This window comes from Monodelphis domestica, chromosome 3 (genome assembly GCF_027887165.1).
Source record: "Monodelphis domestica isolate mMonDom1 chromosome 3, mMonDom1.pri, whole genome shotgun sequence".
Taxonomy (NCBI): Eukaryota; Metazoa; Chordata; class Mammalia; order Didelphimorphia; family Didelphidae; genus Monodelphis; species Monodelphis domestica.
This window is the reverse complement of record NC_077229.1, coordinates 278,486,506-278,497,956: the sequence shown is the minus strand read 5'-3', so window position 1 is coordinate 278,497,956 and position 11,451 is coordinate 278,486,506. Positions and strand designations below refer to the sequence as shown.

Sequence of the window (11,451 nt, the reverse complement as noted above, 5' to 3'; positions counted from 1 at the left end):
CTATTCCTTTGTATTTTATACATCCTACACTCCTATACTCCCATTCTAGCTGTTATTAAACAAGTGTCATTATAAACTTTACACTACGTAAAAAAGGTCATTGCACCCTCAAGGAAGTACACTGAATAACTCCATACAAAGATATAAATTGTAATTTCAGAATCCATTGAGATAAAACTGTCTCAGCTTGTAATGTATCTTTAAAAATACCCAATATAGGTATTTTTATATCCTTACCCTTTTACAGCTCATTACAAAGGAGCCATCCATCAGTTCTATGGCATTTCTAAAACATTTTAAATGAGCCAAAGTGGTTTCTTATTACACCTCAGTCTTCTCCCATTACTCCTTTCATTTTCAGCTCTGAAACCTGGGTCGTATTTTCTAGCCAGATGCTACATACCATACTGAGAGGGTTTAGGAAACATTTCTATCAAAATAGCCCCCTTTAGGTTTAAGGCACAGGAGGCTTTTCTTAAACTTATCATTACAAAAAAAAAATAAATTACTCATAAAAAAGAAGCAAAACTTTGGGGTGCTATTTAATTTAAAAATATTATAGAATGACTTGGAAAAAAAACCTCATCTTTCTTTCCAGTGTTTTTTCCAACACTTCACATATGAAATACTTACTGAAAGTGAATTAATTTAACTTCCTTCTCCATGATTTATTTAGGTAGGAAAGAAAAATGAAATGCATAACAATTAGCTGGTCTGATAGACTTCTGAAATTTTAAATATGCATATGAAACATTTACAAATATAAAATATATACATATGTGCACACATAACGCATATTTATCTCTAGAGAGGGAAGGAGAGAAAAATGGAGAGAGGAGGAGGGAGAGGGAGAAAGAGAGGAGATAGGGAAAGAGAAGTTAGGGATAAAGATGGGGGTAAAGAGGGAGAGGGTGGGGGAAGAGAGAGAAATTGGGGGGTGGAGATTTGGAATTCCATAATGCACCAATACTCGAGAAGGAAAAAAGAAAAAAAAATCTAGTTTTTTTGTTTCTAGACTTAACTAGGAAAAATGCCACCTTAGTTGATATTTACCTGATATGCACTTGTATACTTTTAATTTTAGTAAGTCGTGTGGTTATAATTTAGCAGCAGCAACACTATAAATACAACAGTTAAGCATTTATTACACGATCAGAATTGTGCATTCAGTCTTAGGGAAAGGAGAATCTGAGGGTAATATAGAGATCAATCTGTCCAAACTCCATACAGATGAAGAAACTGAGATCCAGAGAAAATGACTTGCTCCAAAACTACACAGGCATTACGCAATTAAGCAAAAAGTGTGAAGCAAAGTATAGGTCTTGTCCTCAGGAAGCTTAGAGTCTAAAACAAAGGCTAATAGTTCAAATTTTACATAATGCTTTGCTGTTTTCAGAACACTTTCCTCCTTAACAGCCCTATGAAGTACACATGGCATAGCTATACAATAAAGTGCCAGGTAGTTGATACTGGGGGACTCAAAGCTGTATAGCTCTTCCAATTCCAAGGCTTTCCTCCTCTAGTACTATGACAATCACATACTATTTTTTGGGCCAACAGATTCTTCAGAGTCACCATTACAAAATGGCCAATATTAAATCTCCCATGGTTATAGTATTAGTTGTTTGCTTGAAATTATATATATTTGGTAAAAAGTTAATGACCAGAATTCATACAAGAAATTCAAAAATGATTTAAAGCAAGGATGGGTGAGTGTTTTTTTTTTTTAAACAAAATTCTAGTTCTTTTTTATTTAATAAACTAGGCACAGAGCAAATAAATTGTAAAATGCACTCAACTGATACTTATTCTTAATTTTTGTTTATTATTTATTCTGTTAAGTATTCATTATCATGTTACTTTTAATAATCATTTATTTTGTATTGCAGGCATCTCAATTTACCTTGACTACTTTCTTTGGGGCATTTAGCCACTGTAAATGGTCCCATAATCTGAAGGAAATTATCCTGAGTCATCTTGTTTTTTCTAAAAGGTGAATGAAGTTTTAAATCCTGGCTCTGCCATTTAATGCTCTAAGACCTTGGGGAAGACTTCCTAGTTAGCCTACCTAAGCTTCAATATCCCTGTCAGTCAAGAGGGGATCACTCACACTGCCTACTAACTGTAAAAAATGCTACATAAATGTGAGTTCTTCTGACCTTAAGTTTATTTTTTGGCAAAGCATCTTGTACTAATATGGGGTGGAAGGATAAAATATTTAATTTTCTTTTTTTTTCCCACGTGTGAAATTGTATCTATGTACACAAAAACATGAATCTGAAAAAAAAAAAAACACCTGTAAATTTGTCATCTTGGACAAATCCCAATGTGGAAAATCTAGCCACCAACATATTGCAACCTGGGAAATTGCTTATGAGGCAATACAGGTTAGGTGACAAGCCCAGGGTCACTTCTCTAACAAATGAGAGGAAAAATTTAAATCCAGAACTTTCTAATTTCAGATCTAGCACTCCATCCACCACTAGGTGGGTACACATACATAAACACATAAAAACAGACCTGGCATTTTACAAAACCTTTAATTCTCAGATTGCTCTTCCTCCATTTTTATAATTTAGATAACCAAAGCCCAGTTGAGCACATGGTGGTGATTCTCCCAGACCCACGATGATCTCATTAGGAAACGCATCTGTTTTTTTTTTTTTAATTACAATAAAACCAACCACCAGACTGGCTCACTGAATGAAGCACTCCCCCACTGTCTGCTATGGATGGAGTTGCAACAGCAGCTTAACCAAATGGAGAGTTCAGGATCCAAGTCCCTGGAAGAGATCATCAAGCAGGTGCTTTTCTGGTGTAGCTTAGCTACTTAGAGGTTTTTCCCACAAGCATGAAAGTGTTTTTGTTTGTTTTTTCCTTTATTTTTTGGGCAGTTTCAGATGGAGCTCTGGACTGGAGAGTTAGAGCCGAATTCAAATCCTGCCTCCAGTACAGAGCTTCCTTTTCCTCATCTGCAAAATGACACCATGGCCTCTAAGGTCTCAGTCTATGATCTAGCTTGGGGATCTTCCAGGGTGCCTGGATCCAAAAAATGGAGGAGGGGAGAGGTTTCCTTTCAGCATCATAGTTTTGGAGTCGTTTGGGAATTTTGGAGATGATCCAATCCAACCAAAACTATATGGATAAGTGGATGAGAGCACTGATCCTGGCATCAGGAAGACCAGAGTTCAAATCCTACTTCCTTCTTAGCTGTAGGGCCCTGGGTAAGGCTCTTAAATCTTTGCCGGCCTGGGTTCTCTCATCTGTAAAATGCTTTTAAAATGTTTTTAAATTTAAAATTATTTTTAAAATATTCCTGGGATGTTGGGAGAGCAAATAAATTTTTATATAAAACTTCGGGTCTTTCCAATGCCAGATCCAACTAAAGGCTCTGTATCGTTGCTTTAATTCTGTATTAGATAATTATATAAAATTATATTGTCTACCTAATGATACATAATTATATAATTATTATGATTATTTGCTAGCTTTAATTATTATTAGAGACCCAGGAAAGTTAAGAAACTTGGCCAGGTTCATACCCTGGCAGTCACCTCTCTCCCAAGTGTTGTGGGATCAAATGAGGTTTTATAAATACATATATAGATATGACCACATAGAAATGTCTGCATATAAATGTGTATACATAGATATACTTTAATTCTCTATAATACTTATATTGTACATATAATTTATATTATATTGTACATATAATTTTATGATTGTTATAATTATTTACTAGCTTTAATTATTATGACAAACCCAGAAAATTTAAGAAACTTGTGGGGGGGGAGGGGACGGAATGAGTTTTTCTACTCTCTATACTTTGATAGATGTGTATGTACATATATGTTACATATAACAAACATACATGTGTTTCATAGACAAACGCATTCATATATACTTCTATTATGTAAAATTATAATTATATATGTTATGATTATTAGCTAGCTTCAATTATTATGAGACACAGGTGTTTTACATGCTAACTTTACCGAATACACACTTATTTAAAATTACATTACATGTAACTATGATGATTATTTGCTAGCTTTAATAGTTACAAGAGAGCTGGAAAAGTTGAGAGGCTTGCCCAAAGCCGCCCTGAGAGAGCCAAGACCTCTTTACCATGAACACGCTTCTTTCTTTGCACCATTCTCTCCCAGCTTGGAGGCCCGGCTCTTCACACCTTTACCAGGCAGGAGCCGCTTCCACTCTTAGAGGAGAGGAGCCAAGCCCTCAGGGCGGACGGGAGGACTTTTTACCCAGGAAAAGAAAGATCCCAGCTCCGGCTCCTTCAGGGTGAAGCAAAAATGCAAGTAGGGCCCGAGCCTCCCGTGGAGCCAAGCAGGAGAGGGGCGCGCGCAGCGGGCGGCCGTCGCACCTCGCAGATCCGCGCCGAACCCGTGCGCTCCAAGCGACCCGGCTCGGGAAGAGTCCCGGGGACTTTTGGGACGGGGCGTCCCTGGGAAGCAGCGGGGATAGGGAGGAGGGGGGCGGGGAGGGACCCAAAGGTAAGGCAATTGGATAAGGAGCTGGCTCACCGCCGTCGATCCCTTCTTTACTGCCTCTTGCGCGTACTCCACTTGGAAGAGGTGCCCGTCGGGTGAGAAGACGGTGATCGCCCGGTCATAACGGGCCGCCATAGCAGCACTAGGATGACCTGGACCCGTCTACCGAGAAGCCGCAGCCTCTGGGGCAAACAGAGGAAAAAGAGGACCCGTCCCATCCGCCGCTGCACGTGCAAGAAGCCGAAATGCACCGGCCTGAGAGCTTCTAGCCAGTCACCGGGAGTACGCCGTATGCGCGGGAGACGCCTCCGGGCGCTATATAAACCCGACCCCCCCACCGCCCCCGCTCTTCATTCCCTGTTCCCTCCCCCTCCCCCGTGCTCTCCAGTTCTTCCTACAGCTTGAAGCCCGTTCGTCGAAATATGTTGCATTTTGTTCGTGTGCGTGCGTGTTTGTGTTTGTGTGTATATGTGGCGGATTCCGTGAGATAATATGCATAAAACCGAAGAGCTATAACAATGTAAATCGTTATTATAGGGATGAAGAGGAGCGTTTCTGCATTTCTCTGCATCCCTAAACCTCACAAACAATCTGGTGGGGAAGGGATAAAAATTTACCATCACTCACATCACTGCAAGGTTGCGAATTTAGCGAAAAGAAAAGGTTTATTCAATGATAGAGATAACCAGAATAGGGCACTGCCTTTTTCTATATACCCCACTGAGTAGATGAGCCCCGCCCCCTACTTAAACTGCACCTCTTCTATCCCAAACTGCAAGTTCAACAAAATCAAGAGTTCCCAGAACTTCCAAAGAAGCGACCGGTCTTCCAAAACTTATGACGCAGTTAAATATCTATTATTATCCTGAGTATTTAGCTATTATTTGCTTGTGCTAGGAATTGTTCCAATACTTTTAGTATTGGTATTAGTGTAGTATAACATGGGGAAAAATATGGTCTATTAACTTCCTATTTGCGTGATGAACTCGGAATGGTTCCATTATTACCTTTAGTATCTGAGAGTTATATAGTATTACTTCGGGAAGAATACGAATGCCCTAAATTTCTGTTCTAGAGGTTTTTTTGGAGGGGAATTCAAAAGACATAAATGCATTTTTTTTCCAAAGTAAGGAAGCCCACATTTATAATGGTGCTCATATTGCTTGTCCCTCTCAATGAGTGGGGGAGGAGCAGAAGGGTGAGAGAATATACGAACTCAAAATTTAAAAATGAATATTTTTAAAACTATCGAAGATTTTAAAAATACATAATAAAAATTTTAAACGGAGAAAGAAAAAAGTTAACAACCACCTGAAGAATTTTTAAGCTCTAATAATTATACAAATCAAAACAACTCTGAGATTCTACTTGGCACTAATTCAACTGGCGAAGATAATTAAAGTATGTTAACAAGGAAAAAAGACTATACAAAAATATTCATAGCAGTATTGTTAGCAATACCAAAAAAAAATTTCAAAGAGCACTTTGTATCCACTGGGGAATTGTTGGGCATATTCTGATATATGTATACTACATCTATTCATAAAATTCATTAAATATGAAAAATCCAGAAAATGTAGGAAAACATGTAGTGATAAAGAGTAAAAAAAGGCAGAATTAAAACATAAAAACTGACAAATTTAAAATAATAATTTTTTAAAAATAACATTTGCACTGCTACCACAATTGTTTAATTAAATAATAGCAGGAAGAAAATGAGGGGTGGGGAGCAAGAAAACATTTCAGAAGGGTACCCAGAAGTAAACAGTATATTTCTGTTACTATCTTATTCAATTTAATGTGCACATTTTAAAAATGGTAAATAACTTAAATTTTTGTTATTGTTGACAACCAAGTTTATAACTTGTATAAGTTAGCATTATCTAAGATGAAAAAAGTAATTAATGTTAAACACAATAAGTGAATTAATTTGTCATCTCAGTGCACCATCTGAAATTTAATATGCTTAGGAAAGTGCTAATTAATATCTTTCATTTGGGTAAATCTTCTATCTATTTGGGTATTTCATTTGGGTAAATCTATCTAAAGGAAACAAACTCCAATTTCCTTAATGATGGGAATTACAAATAATGCTGAGAAAAAGGAAGAAAGTCCTAAAGATAGATAGAGGATAAATTAGGAAACTTGCAAAATATGTTACTTCAAAGATATGTCAATTGAATGAGGCTTAATAGGCATTTTACCTAGATCCCAATTACTATCTTAAATGGAATATATTTCCATTTTTGTTTTACTCATAAATTTTTTTAAATAAATAAATATACACATGCTAAGAAAATAAGAAACTGTGACCTAATATTTTCTAGTTCAGGACTTTTACTGAGTAAATGCTGGCAGCTTTTTCTTGTGATAGAGAAAAGCATTTTGTTGCTAAAGATTTCTCAAAAAGCAAAGTATATCTAAAGAACAACAGTCCAAAGCTAAAAAGCACATCTTTAAATAGCTACTTTACAAAGCAGTGATAAACTTGCCAGAGTAAAAAGCTAAGTCTTTGAGGAGAGAAAATATTTTCCCATACTTTAAAAAAAGATGTCAAAGAAATTTAACATCTGAAAGCCTGTGAACCACAAGACCAATTTACCAAAAATCTAGGGTAGAAACCTTATAGTTTGGAAGGCAACAGCCCTTATAATTTTTTAAATTTCCTATGCCATTACTAACTTATTGGTCAGAGTTCTTAAAGGGAAATGAACAACAATAAAGATGAGTACAGGAATTTGATATGAGAAAAGTCAACTGTAATTGTAATTTTCCCAAATTGTCCAAGCAAGCAATCTGGATTTAGGCACTGAATCAGTTGTATTTGACAGATTGTTGGATTTGTAGTTAGTAGTGGAGTTGAGTTTTATAAATAACAGTCATTTACTGGCTGTGTTAACATGAGTCTGTCACTTAACCACTGTGACCTTGGTTACCTCCTCTGAAAAATGAGAATTTTTGGACTAGATGGTCACTCTGATCCCTTCTAGCTTCAAATCTGTGATTCTGTAATCTAGCTGTAGGTTACTGAATTTTCTTCTACCTCAGTTACTGATTTATGTTGTCATGGAGCAAAGGATTTCACTTCTACCCTATTATTCATCTTCTTCCCTTAGAGAAAATTGATACACAAGCATCTATTTATCTGAAAAATAAATTGTATTTTGGGGCCTTATATTTAGTAAAGCTGAGATCAGCTGCAGAAAAAGGGTACTTGTAATCCATATATACTCACAAATGAAGCCCCAATTACACCTTTTCCAATGTTTTAGGGTCTCCCAATAATCCATATATGGGGTTTCCTAAAACAGTAATTGGGGCTTAACTTGTGAATGTCCATCTTCTCATCACTACAAAAAAATTTTTAAATAGATTTTTTCAATCAAAGTCCTCCTTTTCCTTCGACCTCTTCTCCTCCTCCCCAACTGAAAAAGATAGGAAAACAAAGCCTTAATAACAAATATGTATGGACAAGCAAAATAAATTTCTGATTGGCCACAGCCAAAAATCTCGTTTCAGGCTTCACTCTAAGTCGATCACCTTTTTCTTAGGAGGAGAGTAGTATATTTCATCATAATTCCAATTGTGGAATTATAAGTCATTAAATCCATCATAGTTCATGAGTTTTTCTTTTTTTTTAAACAATATTAATGTTTTTCTTTATTAGTTCTCTGGGTTTTGTTCTCTTCATCCTACATCTATTCATAAAAATCTTCCCAGGTTTCTCTGACTTCATCCCCTTCATCAAAATAGTATTTTATCCCATTCATCTACCTTATTTAACTTGTTGAGCCATTCCCCATATTTTAGGAAATGCCCTCAATTTCTAGTTCTTTGCCACCACAAAAAGAGTTGCTATATATATTTTTGTACGCATGGGTCATTTTGCTTAGATCTCTTGGTGATATAGAAATCAGGAAATCTGTTTTTTAGTCCAGGCACCTAAAAGTAGCTGTTAGGAACATTTTTGTTTTGTGTTAAAGTTAAATAATTAGTAATAAATTATGATAAATATTGTCAACTTGGAAAGGCACAGAACTACTAAAGTAATCAGAAAAAAAAAAACAAGTCTTTAATCAAGAAAGAGATAGGTCTAATAATCTACTGCCATCACAGAGCCAGGCACCAAAAACTAGAGTCAAAACCCTGGAGTTCTGGTAGCAATATCTCTGGGATGAATCAGCCAGAAGATTCTCCTAAGAATGACAGAACTTGAGGGGTTTTTATACCTTCTGGAGAACTTGGTACAGCAAACATGCATAGATAGGCTGCAAAGAGGCTGCAGCCAGCAGCTAGGGTATCAGGGAGTGAATACAAAAGGAAAGGGTCAAACAAGAGCTGGGCTTCCAGAGAGAGGACTTTAATACTATGGGAGGAGCTACTATGACAAATAAGGGTACTCAACATTTGACTGTGTCTACCAGTCCCACTCAAACTGGGATCACCAAAGGATTCAAGGTCTATTGTTCAGCCCAAAACAGGTCTACCTGGTATTTCCTTCAGGGTGAGTTCTCATGGTGCAGGGGCAAACTTGAAACTTGCAGAAAAACCCAGTTGACAAGTCTAAAAATGAAAATGATAATAATATTGTGAGGGATAAAGATAACACGGACTCCTCTCAGGGAAATACACCTGGCTGACAGAGATGAACAAACCAGGCTTTTGTGGATTGAGGGCCAGGCTCAGAGACGGGTTCAAATTTGACCTCAGACACTTCCCAGCTATGTGACCCTGGGCAAGTCACACAACCCCAGTTGCCTAGCCCTTACCACTCTTCTGCTTTGGAAGCAATACCTAGTATTGATTCTAAGATGGAAGGTAAGGTTTTTTTTTTTTAAGTATTAAATAGTACAAAGCCAAGCAAACTCATAGTTAAAGCTAATCATACTAAATTGTGTTTTTCCTAGAACCAAAGAAAATTAAAAAAAAAATTTCTCTTAACTCTTATCATTCAATAACATTGATACCAGTTTTATCTTTTCAAATAGTAATCCTTTACTCTCCTCCCTATTTAAATCTTACCTTGAAGTTTAAGGGACACAAGATTTAGATTTAGTGTCAGAAATTTCAATACAAGTCATACAATCCATTCCTTTTATTTTGCAGATGAAGGAACTGAGGTCAGAGAGGTTAAGTAGCTTGTGGAAGGTCACAAAGGGATAAAACAGAAGAGCTGCAATTTGAACCCATGATCATTGAATTTTCAAACTTTCAGACTTCCCAATACCCCATTTTTACTATTGTTGTAGTTGTTGCTGAATTTAGGTGTCACCATGGGTCATCCAAGCCTGGAGTCAGAAAGATCTGAATTCAAATCTGTGGGAGATACTCACTAATTATGTGACCCTAGGCAAGTCAGTTCACACTGTTTACCTCAGTCTCCTCTTCTGTAAAATGAGATAGAGAAGGAAACGGCAAACTACTTCAGCATCTTTGCCAAGAAAACCATGATTCAGATGGGACAAAATAACCTCTGACTCAAAAACTCAGATTTTTCCTACTGCACCAAACTACTTGCCATTTAAAAAAAACTATTTTAGTAATATGCAGTGGATAATCCCTCCACCACAAGTGCAGATTGTACCTCTCTAAGTTAAATAATAATGTTTCTGAACAGAAAAGTCTTTCATTCAAAGGAATTATCAATTCTAAGCACATTTTGAAAACCTTGACCTGGAGAACCAACATAGGGGTTGAGACTCTTGGACCTGAGAGTAAGAGATACATGCTAGCTATTTTATTGTGGTTTTGATATGAGCTGTAATTTCACTGGAATTGGGAGATCCAGTTTGGGAACTTTCTCTACCACAGCCCATTGGCATCTTCTCAATAATATTATAGTCTTGAGGGCACCTGGGTCACTTAGCCAGTATATATCAGAGGACTTAACCTCTGATCTTCCTGATTATTCCAAAACCTGCTCTCTATTTACTATGCTAAGCTGTCCCTTTGATATCTCATTATTTATGAGTCATTATTTATCTTGTCAACTGGTTTTTCTGCAAGTTTCAAGTTTGCCCCTGCCCCCTGAGAACTCACCCTGAAGGAAATACCAGGTACACCTGTTTTGGGCTGAACAATAGACCTTGAATCCTTTGGTGATCCCAGTTTGAGTGGGACTGGTAGACACAGTCAAATGTTGAGTACCCTTATTTGTCATAGTAGCTCCTCCCATAGTATTAAAGTCCTCTCTCTGGAAGCCCAGCTCTTGTTTGACCCTTTCCTTTTGTATTCACTCCCTGATACCCTAGCTGCTGGCTGCAGCCTCTTTGCAGCCTATCTATGCATGTTTGCTGTACCAAGTTCTCCAGAAGGTATAAAAACCCCTCAAGTTCTGTCATTCTTAGGAGAATCTTCTGGCTGATTCATCCCAGAGATATTGCTACCAGAACTCCAGGGTTTTGACTCTAGTTTTTGGTCCTGGCTCTGTGTTTGCTGTACCAAGTTCTCCAGAAGATATAAAAAACCCTCAAGTTCTGTCATTCTTAGGAGAATCTTCTGGCTGATTCATCCCAGAGATAGTGTCCCTGGACCCCCTGAGTCTTTGGCTTTGTGTGTTTTTTAGACGCTTGACTCTGTGGCAGTGGAAACTGAACACTTCTCTTTCCTGATTAAAGACTTGTTTTGTTTTTTTTTTCTGACTACTTGAGTAGTTCCATTTTTTTTCCAATAACAGACTATTTTGTTAAGTTGTAACTATTGATTTAATAGTAAGAGATAGTCCTAGTTATTAGATGATTAATTAAGTATGCTATTTATAATTTATTTATAACCTGTAATAGTGGTAAGACAATCATTTATAATTATGCTTTTTGTAACTTTTTTGTATTTATAATCATGCTTTTTAAATTGGCTTATCCAATGTATAGACATGCTTTTGAGATGACTATGCAAAACACCGTAGAGACTAAGGTGACCACAGATAACTGGCAAATTCTCC

At 36.9% G+C, this 11,451-nt stretch overlaps 1 protein-coding gene across 1 annotated transcript in view; it reads right to left on the bottom strand.

Annotated features, from left to right (window-relative positions):
- PSMA8 (proteasome 20S subunit alpha 8) overlaps positions 1–4,799 on the bottom strand; it is a 44,495-nt gene extending 39,696 nt beyond the window's left edge. The window contains exon 1 of the mRNA XM_007487582.3: positions 4,545–4,799. Coding sequence (XP_007487644.1) covers positions 4,545–4,646 — 102 coding nt within the window. The 5' untranslated portion in view covers positions 4,647–4,799. The remainder of the gene's footprint in view (positions 1–4,544) is intronic.
- Positions 4,800–11,451: the final 6,652 nt, after the last annotated feature.